The sequence below is a fragment of the Orycteropus afer genome, unplaced genomic scaffold, assembly GCF_000298275.1.
Source record: "Orycteropus afer afer isolate SDZICR_OR568_19922 unplaced genomic scaffold, OryAfe1.0 scaffold00013, whole genome shotgun sequence".
Lineage (NCBI taxonomy): Eukaryota > Metazoa > Chordata > Mammalia > Tubulidentata > Orycteropodidae > Orycteropus > Orycteropus afer.
Genome location: NW_006921600.1, coordinates 21,525,889 through 21,544,077, shown reverse-complemented (window position 1 = coordinate 21,544,077; position 18,189 = coordinate 21,525,889). Strand labels below are relative to the sequence as shown.

The following is an 18,189-nucleotide window of genomic DNA, read 5'->3' as shown; positions in this document are numbered from 1 at the left end:
GTCTGTCCAGCCAGCATATTTTCCCTCCTCCTAACAGTTCCCACCTCCATTCCTGGATCACTTGGGCTCTGGAAGTCTCAGCAGCTGACAAGGGGCCTCAGAAATTTCTGGGCACCAGAACAAATGGCGTAGTCTGTGGAGCTTTCCCTACCTTGCTGTGAATTCTGCAATCCCAGACCAGCTTTTATAAAGGAGAGAAAAATCAAGACTGCCTATTTAAATCCTGATGTCAGAAGGATCATTCTGATCATTTACCAACTTATTGAAGGGGGAGTAGGTGAACTTGGGAAATTAGCATTTGGTTAGGGCCTACCTTGTGCCCAGAACTGTTTTGTTGTGTATATATCTTACATCTTAATGATCACAATGCCTAGTTTAAGATGACCCAAAAGATAAGACCTCTGTTTTATGGTTGAGAAGAAATGAAATTCAGAAAAGTCAAGTCACAGACCCAAAGTTGAACTGAACGGAGGTTGGGATATTTAAACAGGCCTCAGAAGCTCGGAGTTTTCCCCACTTCTGTGGTCTGCTCCTGTTGTAAAGTCCACCCCTGCTGATTCAGGGAGCAGAGCCACCAGCCTGGGCTGTCTGAGCATGGTCTTGTTTGTAAGCAGGCTTTCTACTACCTGAAAAGTCCTTTGGGCAAACTTAAACAATGTGCTACTGTTACACACTGGACATTTTACCAGTAGTAGTCCACTACACTCTGGTAGCATAGTGGCTAAGACACTTACCTGCTAACCAGACGGCTGGCGGTTCAAACCCACCAGCCACTCCTCGGAAGGAAGGTTGGGCAATCCTACTTCCGTAGTGATACTGCCTCGGAAACCCAAGGAGGAGTCGCTATGAGTCGGGGCCGACTCGACGGCACATAACAACAACAACAGTCCACTACACTACTTTTTTTTTTTCCCCATGGACTACATGCTGGAGCCCAGGTTAACTCTCTGCTTTCTGCCTCCACCTAGAAGACATAATGGTAATAACAATAACAATAAATGATACTTACATAGCACTTACTATGTGCCAGTCACTGTTCTAAGCACTTTCGAAAATTGATAATTAGTTGACTCCTAATAACAGTATCTGGTGGCATACCGCCTAAGACTGCTAACCAGAAGGCCGGCAGTTCAAACCCACCAGCCACTCCTCAGAAGGAAGATTGGGCAATCTACTTCCATAGCGATACATCTCAGAAACCCAAGGAGGGGTGGCTGTGAATCAGGTCCTACTTGACAGCAGTGAGTTTGGGTTTTTTTGGTTAATAACAGTATCATGAGATAGACACTCTTGTTATTTCCATTTTACAGAAACACACACAAAAGTAAAGATATATTGCATTTTAATATTTCATATCACTTCCATGCATATATACATGACTGTGAGACCAGAAGAACTAGATGGTACCAGTACCAGTGATAGCCACTCAGAGAGGGATCAAAAGTGAAGATCCTAGATACAGAAGGAGAGAAATGTGGAATAAAACTCAAAATCTTAAAAAAAAAAAAAAAAAAAAGACCAGAATTACTGATCTAATAGAGACTGATGAAACCCCGAGACCAAGGCCCTTAATTACCCTTCAGGCCTGAAATTGAACTCACTCTTATGGCTTAACTTCCAGCTGAACAATAGACAGGCCTACGAAATAAACCACTCAGGAGCTCTGGTAGCATAGTGGCTAAGGCACTTGACTGCTCACCAGAAGGCTGGCAGTTCAAACCCACCAGCCACTCCTCGGAAGGAAGGTTGGGCAATCCTACTTCTGTAGTGATACTGCCTCGGAAACCCAAGGAGGGGTTGCTATGAGTCAGGGCCGACTCGACGGCAAACAACAACAACAACAACAACAACAAATGAAATAAACCATTACACTGGGTAGTTAAGCTCCTTAGAACAGTCAGCCATGGGAGATCAGAAGGGGAGCATATGTGCAGGGAGAAAGCTCAGAGGCCAGGAATGCATAGGAAAGAAAGACACAGGAAAAAGTAACCATAGGGAAGAAGTGAGAAGAAAGGTGTCACGTTGTAGGGATTGCAGTCAATGTCATGACACAAAATGTATGTGAACTGTTGAATGGAAAATGAATTGCTCTGTAAACTTTTACCCAAATCACCCAATTAAAAAAAAAAAAAAAAAGATTCCAGCCTAGGAAACTCTAGAGGGCAATTCCACCCTGTCCTATATACAGTCTCTGTGAAGTGTAATCACCTCAGCGGCACACTACATGGTAGCATGTATTCATTAGCTGCAGGCAACTGCAGTGAGGTTGCAAGTAAGGCTAGGGGAAAAGTCAGGGAAGACTTCACGGAGGAAAGGATAAATTATTCTGGATCTTAAAAGATCAGGTAGAGTTTCCAGGTGAATGGGGCCTAGCAAGACAGAGAATGAAAGGTATTCCAGGTAGAAGAACTGACACAGGAAAGGCATAAACACATGCCACATTTAGGGAATGCCAGCTAGTACCTTAGTGTGGCCAAGGTGAGAGGAACAGCAAAAATGAGGGCAGAAAGGTGAGTTTGTGCATCATACTGAGTTTAGATTTTCCATATGATTCTATGAAATTGCTAATGTGCCAGCAACATCTATGAGAATCAACATGCTGATTTTTTTCATTGCCAGAGTGAGGAAGGAGAAAATAATTTCCATGCATATTTTTCCATGTATTAGTCACATGATATGTTTCCCTATCTCACTCTTAGAAAAGTTGAGCAAATTATCTTTTCTTTATAAAGACTAAAAGCTCATGTTCTACTGGGGAAATGGACAAATAAATAAAATATAATATGATATATTTTCTGTATTTAATAGAGTTGTTTTATAATCAGAAAAGAGATAATACCGAAAATTGAGTATGGCAAGTACAATGATAGGTGCAGGTATGCAGAACTGTGGAAATACCAAAGAAGTTACTATAGAAAGTAGATGGTATTTGTGTTTCATCAGCCAGATACGGGAGAGGGCACTACAGGGAGAAGGATCATCATGAGCAAGAGCAGGGAAGAGGACACAGCTGCATTCAGGGCAGTGGCACACTCCACACAGGAATTACCTGCTCCATAGATCCTCCATGGCTTATTTTTCATACTGGGCCATCTGCTCATCACTCTAAGTTCATTTGCTTGGGCTTTTCCACCTAGTTTCCTGAGTCTGTGGGTTCCAATAATGTGTTTCCTTCTTTTCCACCCCTCCCAGAGTGTGAGCCCATTGAGGCCATTGCCAAGTTTGACTACGTGGGCCGGACAGCCCGAGAGCTATCCTTCAAGAAGGGGGCATCCCTGCTGCTGTACCAGCGGGCTTCTGATGACTGGTGGGAAGGCCGGCACAATGGCATTGATGGACTCATCCCCCATCAGTACATCGTGGTCCAAGACACGTACGTTGGGCCCTTGCCACCTTTAGGGGTCACTGGCTGGACTGTAGGAGTGAGACTTCATTTCTGGAATGTAGGAGTATGTGGGAGACCAACCTCTAGGGGGCACCAACAAAGTCCTGAGGCTCCACACAGTTTCTCAATGTTGTTGTTGTTGTTGTTTTGCCGTCGAGTCGGCCCCGACTCATAGCGATCCCTCCTTGGGTTTCTGAGGCAGTATCACTACGGAAGTAGGATTGCCCAACCTTCCTTCTGAGGATCAATGGAGAATTGTTTTTTCAATCTATCCATCCTCTGTCTTCCCTGCAAACCACTCCCTGACCTAGTTATCTTAGAAACTTGCACTCATCCACATTTATACCTGATGAGTGATAATGTATGGTTATTATCTGACCACCTACATTCCCTTTCTGGAAAGATCTGGTTGGGGAAAACATTTTTTGCTACTCTTTCTTTCATTTTTTTTTTTTTTAAACTATGATGCTTACCCCAACCATTTGAGCCGCTGATGGTTCTTCCCCACTTGCAAATGAGACTAATGAGCTATATCTCTTGGAGAAATCTAGCTTAAGCAGCCTTGTGGAAATGACCCAGTTTAGTTAACTTAATGCAGATGAGGTTGATTCAGGGAAAGATGGGAGAGAGGAGGGGAAGGGATATCGGGGAACAATCCAAGCCTGAACGGGTCCCAGAGGCATTTCAGCAGATGGGATTTCTGTTGGCTCCCACACTTTTGAAGCAATGTCTCCTAAGCAGAAGGCTGTTTCCCTGTTGCCCAACCCAAGCCTGCATCCCTGCCCCGACTCCCTCCCCTTGGATACCGTGCTGTCAGTGTTTTTAGTCCTTCCCTTAATATTATTTTTTAAAGGTTGATATCCTGAATGAGTCTGCACCCTCCCAGCCTCTCCCCAGCTCGTTCTGCAGGGAGATCCTCCCTCTGTTGATAACATCACAAGCCTGGTGGCGATCTGTGCATGGACAGGAGACCCTCCCCAGTTTAGCATTATGACTTCACTACGGGATCGAGAGAAGATGAATTGTGGGGGAGAAGGGGCTTTCTTTGTCATCAGTAGCCAGAGGGGCCAGGAGAGCAGTGGAGAGACCTGGACCGGCTTGGAAGCTCTAAGTGGGGCTCAATGCACTACGACTGAGTATGGCGGTGTCCTGCCTCAACGCTGGCCTCTCCAGAGCCGCCACAGAGCTGACTGTCCTTACCCTCAGCAGTGCTCAGGACCTCAGCGATAAACAGCAGCCTGGACTTGCCACCTCCTTCTCCAGGAGGGTGTCCCAGCACAGCCACCCCAGGAAAGCAGCGTGGGGTGGAAGGCAGATGCCTCGAATCCACGTGCCCCTTAGCCAAGCTTTCCTGAGGAGCTGAGGAGCCTGCAGTGCCCAACTGGATTATTTATTTTTATTTAAACAACCGTCCAAAAGCCCTTAGGTTTCCTCACCTCTCTGCTCACAGAGCCAGCCCAGCCAGGTGTCGCTGTTGCCTCAGAGCCATGTAGGGTTGTGTGTGTGGGGGGCCATCTTGCCAGCGATTTAACGCTGCTTTTTGTGTTGTTTTCCCTCTTCCCTGCCTGCCTGCCCCTTCTCCCCCAGCGAGGACGGTGTCGTGGAGAGGTCCAGCCCCAAGTCTGAGATTGAGGTCATTTCTGAGCCACCTGAAGAAAAGGTGACAGCCAGAGCGGGGGCCAGCTGTCCCAGTGGGGGTCATGTAGCCGATATTTATCTTGCAAACATCAACAAGTAAGCGCTGCTTTTCATTTTCTGCTCCCCTGAATGACTTGCCACACCCAGCTTCACCCTCTGGCCTAACCCCACTCCATCTCTGTGCTGCACTCAGGGCTCCCAGCTCCCCCAGCCTAACACTCTGTGTGACAGGGCTGAGGAACTTCTGCAGGCCTCCTGAGCAGGTCTAGATCTTCAGCTAGCTGCCATCATGCTGAGGAAGGGTGCTCTTCACCATGTTGCTGCAGTGTCTGTCAGCTCAGATCTTGAGGGCAATCCTGTGGCTGAAACTTTGGCCAAAGCTTTTGGTCCTTTTATGCAACTCAGTTTCAAACTATTCCTCAGAGGTGCTTCCTCTTTTCCAGTTCTTACTCAAACCAGTCTCTGATATCCCCCTTGCCTCTTGTCTGTCCAAAGATCCCAAGTCTCATGTGTCTTCCACTAGGCTACTGTTACTCTAAACCAAAAAAAGGAAAGAAAAACAAACCCACTGTTGTGGGGTCGATTCCAACTCATACCAACCCTATAGGACAGAGCAGAACTGCCCCATAGGGTTTCCAAGACTGTAAATCTTTACGGAAGCAGACTGCCACATCTTTCTCCTGCAGTACTATGACCCCGGGTGGGTTTATTTCAATATTATGTGTCTTTTTCTCCCCTTGTCCTGCATCTACTCCTGGAGGAAAGGAAACCAGTATGCTCCAAGGGAGAGATTTTTCCAGAGCTCTTTCCTCATTGCCTAACCCCTAGCTCCTTTTTATTCTACCCTTCCATACCGGTAGAACTGTCCTTTTTTAAAAAAATTTTTTTCTATTGCTTTAGTCCTGTGTATTATTGTGCCCTCTCCAGTCCCTTTGCAGCCCCCAGTCCTGTCCAGCAGGCTCTTAACTCTGACCTCCAGCTTTCATTGTGGCTTTTAGCAACACCATGAGTTTTCACTCCACCCACACCCCATCTGGCTGTCTAGAGGTTCCATGCCTGTGTGCTGCTGCTTCCCCTAGAGACGTTCAGGTTATTGGAGAACAAATCTCATCTCAAGGGGCCAGACACCAAGCCCCAAAGCCTACAGACCTCTTTCCGCCAGACCCTGAAACTTGGCCCACTGCCAGAGGATGACAAGCCCCAGGGCACTCCTGATGAATATGGATCGGAGATGATGTACAGTTTTTATTCCCCTCTGGCTTTGGAGGAATGAAGCGATTTGCACATTGAAAACCTGTTAACCGTAGCCTCTGGACACTGAAACTGGAAGGAGAATAAAAGATGCTTGTTGTTTTGAAACCCCACCAGGTTGCCCAGATCTCTTGGTTTTTTTCCAACCAGGCGGTAAAAGGGGGCGTGGTTGGGGCTCGTGGCTGTTTTCCATCCTTTTCAAGCTCAAGTAAGTGAGGTCGCTTATTCAGCTCACTTAATTCAGTGTAGTTATAATTTCAGTCAGGCCAGTAAAAAAAAAAACAAGACGATTTTATTTCTTTTCCTCCTTTGTACTGCCCTGCTGGGAGGGCAAGCTAGTAAGAAATAACTGGCTAATCACAACTTTTTTTTCCCCACTTGTTTACAAGTCTATGTTAATTATAAGCCTGTAATCACAAGATTGGAAGCTATAATTAACCCAGAAACCAAGGCTGGGCTGGTGAAGGGAGAGTGAGATAATTAGTAAGGCATTTGACTGCTAACCAGAAGGCTGGAGGTTCAAACCCACCAGCCACTCCTCGGAAGAAAGGTTGGGCAGTCTACTTCCATAGTAATACTGCCTCGGAAACCCAAGGAGGGGTCGCTATGAGTCGGATCCGACTCCACGGCAGTGAGTTCGGTTTTTGGTATATAGCTGATGCTGTTTGTACAAAGGAGTTGTACAGCGCAATAGATGAAATAGTCAAAAGATGAACATCTGGTAGAAAATCAAGGCAGTTCCCATGAATTCCTTGCTTGATGGTGTCAGGATTCTCGCAATGGGATCCTTGGAAGATGAGCCTTCTTCACTACAGCCTCTTCAGACTCCAGCTTGGAGGTGGGATAGTGGCAGCCTTTGGGCCATCTTTGCCCTCAGGCGTGAGTCTGCCTTTTAGCCTTCCCACCCACCACCACATACCACTCCCCGCAAGCTCCTTCAGTTTCCTGAAGGCAATGTGTTCTCTCTCACCTCTGGGCCTCCACTTTTGCTGACTGGGCCATTCCTCCTCTTCAAGACTCCAGCCAAAGATGGGCCTCCTTGGGCAAGCCTTTCTGATACCCCTGTGTTCCCCAGGGCTGAGTTAAGTACACCTGTTCTGTAGTCTGAAATGAGTAGCTACATGGTATCATCATCCAGTCCTCTACACTTGGATCCCCCACCAAACTGAGAGCCCCTTGGAAATAGGATGTCTTCTTCATCTTTCCATCGCCAGGGCCTGCCCCGGCCTGGGTCAGTCCACGAATGTGCCTTCTCAGCAGTTTTAGCTTGATGAGTCAACCATCCTTCAGTGGAAAAAGACATCAGCAAAGAGTTATTAGGATGTGGATTTCCCTTTAGTTCCACACATTTATTAAGCACTGAGTATATGCCAAGCAAGGAGCTCTGGTGGTGCAGTGCCTAAGGCATCTGACTGCTAACCAGAAGGTTGGCAGTTGAAACCCACCACCCACTCCATGGAAGGAAGACTGGGCAATCTACTTTTGTTAAGATTTACCACCTTGGAAACCCAAAGGGAGTCACTGTGGGTCGGAATCGACTCCATGGCAGTTAGTTTGGTTTTCAGTTTTGATATGGCAAGCACCAGTGCTACTTATTCAGAAATAAATAAGACATGATATGTGGTCTCACAGGAGCTCTGGTAGCATAGTGCCTAAAGCACTTGACTGCTAACCAGAAGGCTGGCGGTTCAAACCCACCAGCCACTCCTCGGAAGGAAGGTTGGGCAATCCTACTTCCGTAGTGATACTGCCTCGGAAACCCAAGGAGGGGTCTCTGTGAGTTAGGGCTGACTTGACGGCATATAACAACAACAACAGTGTGATCTCAGAGCTCACAGTTTGGCTAGATCAATACCTTATATAGGTGTCTTTGATACTCAGAAAGACCACAGGAGGGAATGATCAATTCTGCCTGAGGTTGTGATCCTGGGGAAGACTGTAGTGAAGGGATCATTTTGGCTGGGTCTTATAAGACTCTGAGGACATCCTTTCCCCAGTGAAGGACAATTGGCTCACAAAGCTAAAATTGCTGAGCAGGCACATTTATGGAGTAGCTACTCTGGGCCAGGTTCAAGATCAGGACCCAGGCATGGAAAGATGAGGAAGACCTGACCCACGAACGGGATGAGAACGATCTTAGAACGCTGGCCCTGCCCCTAATCCTCAGAGCCCTACTCCTTTGCTTTGTCAGCTCCTGCCTCAGCCCATATCTCCATTAGGAGATTTGAGATCAGAGCTACCCAGCTGCCATCTCCAAACAGAAGTTCCCTGTCATCTCCTTCTTAGAGTAGGTCCTTTCAAATCCGACTCCAACAGAAAATGAAATTATTCAGCAGCAGGCAACACCCATATAACTAACAGCCATCCAGGGAGGGGCCATGCCTCTCCATATGAGAGGCTTAAGTGGTCTGAAACACAGTGACCTAGAGCCAGGGTTTAACCCAGTGATGGGTGACTTCAAATGTGTTAAGATGAGGATGTATTTTTACCCCAAGAAAATGTAAAAACTTGGCCCTAACTCTGCAGCATTGAATCCTCTTAAAAAATATTCTGTTCCACATCTGCAGAATAAGCAACAGCAGCCTCTTACCAGAGCCCAAAATGATTACAGTCTCATTGTAGTTGGACCAAGAGACATGCTTAAATTTGGAAAAGTCAACGCTCCTCTTCCCATCAACCCTCCACCTCCTTGGTGATGGTGAGAATCCTTCTTCTGCCTGGGACCTTCGGTTTCTGTTCAAAGCAGGCAATGGAGGGGCCTTACCATGAGTCTTTCTCCCGTTAAACTTTCACATAATCAGAAGTTTTTTCCTGACAGCACCTTACATCTTGAGAACTCAAAACTCACAACCACCAAGTAAGTATCCATTTCCCCTTTGTCCAGATTGGGGGTGGTAGGGGAGCAGAGACAGACATGGTGAAACCAAAGGCAGGTGACACTGAGGAAAGAGTGAACTCTGTGCCCCTCTCCTTCCAGAAATTCCTGGGTGCCAACAACCTGCCTGTCTCTTGCTCATCCTTGCTTCCTCAGAGCCCAGGCTTCCTGATCACACTGCCCTTTCTGTTTGTGATTGAAGGCAAAGGAAGCGGCCAGAATCTGGGAGCATCCGGAAAACATTTCGGAGCGACACCCATGGGCTGAGCAGTTCCCTGACTGACCCCTCCTCCCCGGGGGTAGGGGCTAGCTGCCGCCCATCCTCCCAGCCTATCATGAGCCAGAGTCTCCCCAAGGAAGGGCCAGATAAGTGCTCCATCAGTGGGCATGGGAGCCTCAACTCCATCAGTCGCCACTCATCCCTAAAGAATCGGCTGGACAGTCCACAGATCCGGAAGACAGTGACAGCAGGAAGGTCGAAAAGCTTCAATAACCATCGGCCCATGGACCCAGAGGTCATTGCACAGGTAACTGGGGGCTCCTGGCTGAACACCTAGCATAGGTGTATATATACTTGTCCCTACCACGTAGTACAGCCCATACTGATACCACAGGACTCGGAACAGAATGGTGCCTTATACGTTACAAACTGAGTTCAAGGACTTTTGGACTCCTGGAATTGATAAGGCTGCCTTCCCAGCAATTTGTCTGTTCTCTTCCCAAGAAGAACCTGAAGACAAGATAAAGGAATTCAGGCTTCTTGCTCATACACTGGCTATTTGTAAGACTGTTAGAATTTTTAAAGCCAGTCGTTAACAAATGCAGTACCTTGATAGAGTCCATTAAGATCTTTTAACCCAAGGTTCATGTCTTGAGACCCTGGTAGACTTCAGTGAAACTGCTCAAGGGTGGAGGTTCAGATGTATCCTGGCTACATTTTGGTATCACTCTGCCCATCCCCAGCACCCCATTTCCTGAGGCTGATCTCTGGGCCCCTAATGAGTAGGCAGTCAATTAACAACCTGTTCCTGGTCTTGAAGGCCCAGAAATACTCCACTGATGGGAGACAGCAGAAAGGTTTCCAGCCCAGGCCTCTGCTGCTGTGGAGATGAGCTCCCTGATGACAGGCTCTTCCTTCCATATATGCACCACACTGACAACTCTCTATTTTCCATGAAATATTAGAGATCCAACCCCACCTATAAAAATCCGACTACTGGGGCCACTCCAAGCAGTTCATTCAGACGTCTCTCCCAACTCTATAATTTTCATTAGACCAGGTAGGAACGAAGGGCTCATTGTAGTCCTTATGTCTCAATTGAGTTGAGATTCTCTTCACCCATCTTCCAGGGGACAATAGAGGCTGAGTGTGGTCTCTATTGGCTTTATTGTGGTGCTCTGCTTAAAGGAGGTGTGCCTGGCAAGCACAGTATGAAGCTATGGGGCTGAGATGTCTTGCTTTGCTAGGCTTCCATTTCCGTGGCTCTACTGAAGCTCTTGGCTGCAGTCTGCCTTGCACCGTGAGAATCCTCCCAGCTCCCTCTTTGGCCAGATGCTGATAGCAGTGTCAAAATATACACAACTAGGACAGGCTGTAGATGCAGAGTGGGGCTAGGGAGGGAGGGGAGTTCTTCCTGAGCATTTTTAAGGTTTTAAGAACATTATAAGGATGAGTGAGATTGAATTGGTGTGAACAGAAAGCATGTCTCACTCTGTAGGACAAAGAAACCTTAACCAGGGGTTCTGCAGCATACAGTCTTTCAATGACAGCCTGATTCCAAGAGAGGAGTCTTCTGGTGGTGTAGGGGTGCGAGACACACATTTGTGGGGAGGGAGGGACAAGCTGGGAGGTCTCTCTCAGAAGCAGCTGGCTTGCATACAAAAGTTCTTTGGGCTTCCCTTGAGCACACCTGAGCTAGGACTGCTGTTTCCTCAGATCTAGAGTGTTCCACTGTGACTTAAAGAGGGCAATTCATCTAAGGTGGGTTTTGGCCCCCTCTCTTGCTCACTGTGACCCCCTCTGTCCCATGGTGGTGGATGGAAGGAAAGGGCTTCACCAAGTTAGACACTCTCATGAGTGGATCAGGGCAAGGGACCTGATAAATCTTTGGAGACAGGGTGCTCAAACCTTCCTGCAGCCCTTGAGGAGGAAGAATTGACCCCTTTTGACTTCCAGCCCTTAAGTCCCAGAGAACAAAAGATCGTATTTTATCTCTACTACTTTTCAAAAAATTATTGTTCATTTCGAACATATGCAGAAGTAGAGGCAATTGGACAGTGAGGACCCATGGACTCATTACTCAAGTCCAGGCCACTCTTACTTTTATGTATGTCCCCTCCCACCTTTCTCCTCCCCATTGGATTATATATCATTTTGTCCGTAAATATTTCAGGATGTATCTTTACAACCGGAGAATTCTTTTATAAAAATTACCTCTACTAAGTTTGCTAAGGAGCTCTGGTAGCACAGTGCCTAAGGTACTTGACTGCTAACCAGAAGGCTGGCGGTTCAAACCCACCAGTCACTCCTTGGAAGGAAGGTTGGGCAATCTACTTCCATAGTGATACCGCCTCGGAAACCCAAGGAAGGGTCGCTGTGAGTTGGGTCTGACTCCATGGCATATAACAACAAGTTCGCTAAGGAGCCCTGTTGGCACAGTGGTTAAAGTGCTCAACTGCTAACCGAAAGTTCAGCAGTTTGTAACCTATCAGCCACTCTCTGGAGAAACGACCTGGTGACCTGCTCTGTAAAGATTACAGCCTTGAATAGGGCAGTTCTGCTCTGTCACTATGAGTTAGAACGGACTCAGTGGCACATAGCAACACTATTCTTAAAAAAAAAAATTAATGACAATGAAAATCCCTTTGTCTCCCCACCCCCTACATTCCATACATTTAGTATGTTCAAGGACTTTGACCAACTAAAATAATCTAGGCATCTCCTTGTAGTTGGTTTCTTCATGATTTGGCCTAAGTTGTTGAAACAGGGTCCTTGGAGACTCCCCTCTGCACTGGCCTCACCTCCTTTTTCCTGTGTTGCAGGATATTGAGGCAACTATGAACTCTGCCCTGAATGAGCTGCGGGAGCTAGAGCGGCAGAGCAATGTCAAGCACACACCTGACGTGGTTCTGGACACCTTGGAGCCCCTCAAAACGTCCCCAGTGGTAGCTCCCACATCAGAGCCCTCCAGCCCCCTGCACACCCAGCTCCTCAAGGACCCTGAGCCTGCCTTCCAGCGCAGCGCGAGCACTGCTGGGGACATCGCCTGCGCCTTCCGGCCTGTCAAGTCTGTCAAGATGGCTGCCCCGGTCAAACCGCCAGCCACCCGACCCAAGCCCACTGTCTTCCCCAAAACAAATGCCACTAGCCCTGCTGTCAACTCATCAGCTTCCCCACAGTCCACTGACAAGTCTTGTACTGTCTGATAGATATAATTTAATTGTTCTAGACAAGGGGACTGTAGGGACTGAAGACTGTTATTAAAATCTTCCTATTTAACTAGCTTGGGGACTTCAGTTGAAATTTAGCTTCTAAGTTGTTCTTGCAGGAATTAGCCTTCCCATCACCCAAAACCTTGAGAATGATGCCCTTGTTAACGCCCTTCCCTTCCTTTCCCATCCCACTGCCCTCTGCTTCCCCCAGTTGTTGTAGTGCAGCCAGCTGCAGTACATACCATTCTTAGGTTAGCCAGAGATAGATTTTTTCATTATCAGGTCACTGTGAAATCTGGCAAGGCAAGCCATGAAGATGTAGGCTCACTCCTCATTCCCCTCAAGCCACAGGGGATGCCGTGACCAGATGACTGGCTGTTAACATCCTACTCTCAGTGGCATCTTGTTTTGGGTACTGATTATAGAGAATCATAAATAGTCCATTTTTTTGTTTTGCGCACACATGCACACACACATACACTAGTAGGTTTTTCTAGTCTCTGGCATGTAGAACTTCTCCTGGTCCTAGATCTGTCTCTCTGTAAGTTATTGTGGCAGTTCACACAGGAGCCACCAGGGGTCTCTGTTTCCGTTAAAACCCTTGTTCTGTCTGGGCCAGAGAACCTAGCCTTTGAAACTCACTATCATGTGAAGTTCAGCAGGATGGGACTCAATCCTGTATTTGTTTGGGGCTGGGGACTTTCTCTCTGTCTTCTTTCTATTGATGTGAATTGGTCATTAGTGTTTGCTTTTGCTCTTCTCCATTCTCTAGAAGTACAACCCAATCTTATTAAGGAGTTTCTAAAGTTTTTCTGAATGTATAGACATTTCTCGGGTTCCTATCTTTGTCTCCGATGGACCATTTTCCATTTAAGACATTTTCCTGTATAAGACAGTTTTATAGCCGGTTCCTTTTAGGGTAAAGAGTCTTAAGGGAGTTTTATTATATTTATGGCAGGTTTGAAAAAGGTAAGAAATGGGTCCTCCTCCTTCCTACATTTTTAGGCGCTTAAAACATAAAATTCATTATCCTATATATATTTGAAAAAAAAAAAAATTAGCTTTGCTAACCCAAAAATTGTCCCCAGTAAAAATTCATTCTCAATTTACCCCTTTGTTTGGTTATTATACAAGATCTCTCTTAGGGACCAACAGGGGCTTAGAGAGCCAGTTTGATTAAAGAGAGAGACACTACCCCTGCCACACAAGAACAACTAAGGGAATTGTGATCCCAGAGCTCTAAGTCTTCCTAAGGCCAGAATCTGAAGTAAATAAAATATTGGTTGCTGTATATTTTGGCCTTCCTTTGGCCTTTTTTCTGATTCCCCTCCCAAAGGCAAAAATGATACCCTTATCTGCTGTGATCCAGTGTCCACACCTGGTGACCACCAGACCCTCTCCTCTCCCATGGTCTGCCAGGAGGACCAGGGCTGGAGACATTCATCCCAGGCTTACAGGTCTCAGACAGCTACTTGAGCTAAGGCTGAAACTCATTCCTCTTAACGTTTTCTGGTTCAAAAGTTGTGCTTTAAGCTTTATTATTTTCAGAAGTGATGGTGGGTTGCCATTAGGGAAGGAAATCTAAATTTTCTTATCTTTGGCCTGGAAATCTTTTTTGGACCAACATTTTGAAGTTGGTAGCTGGATCTGTGGAAGTTGGTGGATGTTCCATTCTGTGTGAAGGAAATGAGGAGGGGGAAGAAAAAAATCACTAATTAGAAGAATATTCTAGAACACCAGGGGACCCATTCCAAGATAAGAGCTAAAAAGGAGAACTAAAGACTTCCTGTAGTAAAATGAGTCAGTCTGTAAGAGGCAACTCACAGTCCTTTGAATTCTTGGGTTTTGTTGCTCTTTAGTGGCCTACCCTGCTCTCTCACCTGGTCTTACATAGGTCTTGAGCCAGCAGGGGACTTTCATATTCAAGGATCTGTTTCCTTGGTCAGAAATGAAACCTGATCCTTCACTTTACATTCCTCCTAATCCAGCTGATCCAATTAGTACCCATACTTGCCCTGTCCCCTCTCCCCAGCACACTCACCTCTTAAGAAAGTAAAAGCAAAGCTTTCTTCATGACAAAGTTTTGGACCTATTCTGTTGCTTCCTGCCTTATTTCTGTTTCATCCTCATACATGATTTGTGTTCACCGTCCCTTTGGTCAGTGTCCATCTGCTGATTTGCATCATGAACTGAACAGTGTGTGAGTGGTCACCTACTAAACCAAGTCTTAGCTCTCAGCCGTGGGAGCCAAGTTGTCTTCCCCATCTCTGGTGCTCTTGACACCTGTGAGATGGTCCTGTCGAGAGGACTAGGGACCCATCGGAAGAGAGTCCTTCTCGGCAGAGCTCATTGCAATCAACTGGAATTGAGGTTGCACACTGTGATTTTACACCGAAAAGCCAAAAGGAGCCGGCCCTCCAGGGCCTAGGGAGACCAGTCTTCCTCAGTTATGTCTGCCTACACCAGCGTGATGCATCAAAGAGCCCTGCTCTGCCCCTTGTGGCAAGGATCCTCTTCCTGGTGTGAACTCTGAAGGGTTGGTCTTTGGGAGAGAGAGGTGGGGTGGGGCTCTCAGCATCCCAATTTGGAAAACAGAGGAGTTTGCAGCCAGCAGCCTGTAAACTGGAAACACTGGTCTCAGCCAACCTCCTCAGGGCGCCCTGGTTTCTCCCCAAGAAGAGGAGAGATGACACCAGCAACAAGATGCACAGACCACTGGAAGGGCTGGTGTGTATGTACTTCACATTCAGAAGAGAAATTAGATCTTCCAGGGAATTGCAATGTTGTGGCGTCTGACTTGTATGTCACGTTTGTGTAAAATGGTATATTCTTTAAAATAGTGTTGATAACTGGAATATTGTATGTATGCTTGGAGATGCTTTGTATGAACCTAAGACTGTCACTCAAAAGATGTTGGATTGGGGAAAATCCAAAGCACAACTTCAAAATAAAATACATTTTTAGGTTTCAGTGCTGAAGTTCATATCCCTGACCCTCTCCCTGAGATCTGAGCCAGGAGCCCAGCTGCCTAGGAGGAATTTTGATTGGTCCACTCTAACGGAACCATGCCTGACAACAGAAGGAGAAGTGGTGTGACTGCAGGAGCCAACGACCTTCTCCCTCCCCGACCAAAAGAGAGTTGCATGGAGAAATTGGATCCCCGCCCCCAGCATTTCTATTTAGCCAGTGCATGGAACCTGTGGTTTTTAGGAGTCTCCCTGCTCCCCATTGGGCAGTCTGTTACCATGAGAACCGTTTCCCTCACAGAATCTACCTTCCCTGTTTTCAATGAGGCCTGTTCTCTTTTCTATCACTAGTCCTATTCCCCACTTGGAGAATAAGGGCCTAAGAAGTTCCTTGGAAGCTTGGCCAGCTACAACCAAGGGTGACTGGAGGTTTTGTTTCCACAACCAAAGCCCTGAGTCGTCCTGTCCTTGGCAGCCCCCTGCCTCTGGGAGAAGAGCTGACCAGTATGCTTGTCCTCTTGGTGTTAAGTTGTTCAAGTACCCTATAGAGGTTGTAGGGGGAGGGGAAATACAGGAAATGCTTTCGCTCCTTTAGATTTTGATTCCAGCAAAGCCTAAGTTCAGGGGGCAAACATTCAAAGAGGACAACTTAAAATGCATCCCAAAGCTCTCTGGGGCCCACAGTTATTTTCAGTGGATTTATTCTAATCCACAAGCCCCAGAAGATGGATCAAATCTCCTTCATCCAAGGGAGTGCCCACTGCAGTTGATCAATGGTTATATGTGAGATCTTATTCCCAGGCCTAGACTGGACACTTTATACCTTCTGCTTAGGTTTGTCACCTGCATTTGTGATTTGTATCGTTTATCCAGCCGTCTCGTGCCCTTCCAACTTGTCATCTCTTCACCACTGTTTTAGTGGTATAGCTACATCCTGGGGAGCTCTGGTGACGTAGTGCTAAGACATTTGACTGCTAACCAGAAGACTGGCAGTTGAAACCCACCAGCCGCCCCTCAGAAAGAAGGTTGGGCAATCTACTTCCATAGAGATACCGCCTCAGAAACCAAGGAGGGGTCACTGTAAGTCAGGATTGACTCCACGGCAGTGAGTTTGGTTTTTTTGGTTTAGCTACATCCTGAGGGTGTAGCTTCTTTTGCTGGACCCTTGGCCTTGGGTAAGTCAAAGCTGAGGCTCTTCTGCCACCCTGTGGAATGTGTGAGTTCACACTGCCTGACAAGGAGAGGGGGGATGGCCAGTAGCTGTGAGATGGGGGCAGTTCTTACGCTGTGAACAGAGAATCAAAGCCTTTTCAGAGTACCCTAAGAATAGACGGCATGTTCTTTTGGGGGCCTCTTAATTCATGTCCTCTATTTTGATGGAAACTAGTAACAAAGGAAAAAACAAAACTAGTTGCCCTTGAGTCGATTCCAACTCAGTGACCTCATTTGTGTCAGAGAAGAACCGTGCTCCATAGGGTTTTCAGTGGCTGAATTTTCAGAAGTAGACCACCGAGGCTTTCCTCAGAGGTTCCTCTAAATGGACTCAAACCACTAACCTTTCAGTCAGCAGCAGGCACATTGAACGTTTTCACCACCCAGAGACTCCCAATTGGCAGTGAGTGCAGTCAAAACATAGGCCCAGTCCATCTAAATAGAAACCATAAAAGGATGGGTGTGAGCTTCAGGAACGGTCTTTAAGATTATCTAAATGTTTATATCCATAGGTATATGAGGTTTTCTTTTACTCAGAAGTTAGCAACCTTGCCATTTTACATATTCCAAAGAGTCATTCATTTAGTCAGTCAACAAATATTAAGCCTTACTCTGTGCCAGGCTAGGCGCACTGGTGGTGTAGTGCCTAAGGCATTTGATTGCTAATCAAGAAGGCTGGTGGTTCAAACCCATTGAATTCCAAGCATTCCTTGGAAGGAAAGCTGGGCAATCTACTTCCGTAGAGATACCACCTCAGAAACCAAGGTGGGGTGGCTATGAGTTGGGATCAACTCAATGGCAGTGAGTTTGGGTTTTGGTTTTTGGTTCTGTGCCAGACACTGTCATACAGTATTGAGCAGGAGAACCTGGTCATGGAGCTTTCATTCTAACCATTCTACATACGAGAAAGACAGATAAGTAAAATAATGGCACTCTCCAAATGAAACAGGGTAGTAAGATAGCTCCATGTTGGTCAAGAAAGGCTGTTATGGGGGAAGAATGTTGCTTGGGCTGATAAAAGTTGAGATGTTTTTCAGACATCCACATGGAAATATCAAGTACACTTTTAGATGTATGAATCTGGAAATTTAGGGAAAGATCATACCTGAAAACAAATTTAGGAGCTATTACATTATAATATATTCCAACTATGAAATTCATGAGAAGATGGAAAAAAGAGAAGGTACCAACAATTAGAGATCCAGTAGAGGAGAAGGAGCCAGCAAAGAAGACAGGAAGAATGTGGCAGGGAGATAGCTGAGTTGGAAGGCACAGTATCCAAGAGAAGGCAGTGTTTCAACAAGGAGGGAAAGATTTAACTATTGGCTAGGAGCTCTCGTGGCATAGTGCCTAAGGCATTTGACTGCTAACCAGAAGGCTGGAGGTTCAAACCCACGAGCCACTCCTCAGAAGGAAGGTTGGGCAATCTA

The 18,189-nt window shown here is 46.5% G+C and overlaps 1 protein-coding gene across 1 annotated transcript in view; it reads left to right on the top strand.

The window, feature by feature from the left end:
* The window catches only part of SRGAP2 (SLIT-ROBO Rho GTPase activating protein 2), a 351,569-nt gene extending 338,994 nt beyond the window's left edge, over positions 1-12,575 (top strand). Inside the window, exons 19-23 of the mRNA XM_042782562.1 lie at positions 3,193-3,373; positions 4,973-5,119; positions 9,093-9,131; positions 9,352-9,676; positions 12,192-12,575. Of these exons, the coding sequence (XP_042638496.1) occupies positions 3,193-3,373; positions 4,973-5,119; positions 9,093-9,131; positions 9,352-9,676; positions 12,192-12,575 (1,076 nt within the window). The remainder of the gene's footprint in view (positions 1-3,192; positions 3,374-4,972; positions 5,120-9,092; positions 9,132-9,351; positions 9,677-12,191) is intronic.
* The last annotated feature ends 5,614 nt before the right edge of the window (positions 12,576-18,189 follow it).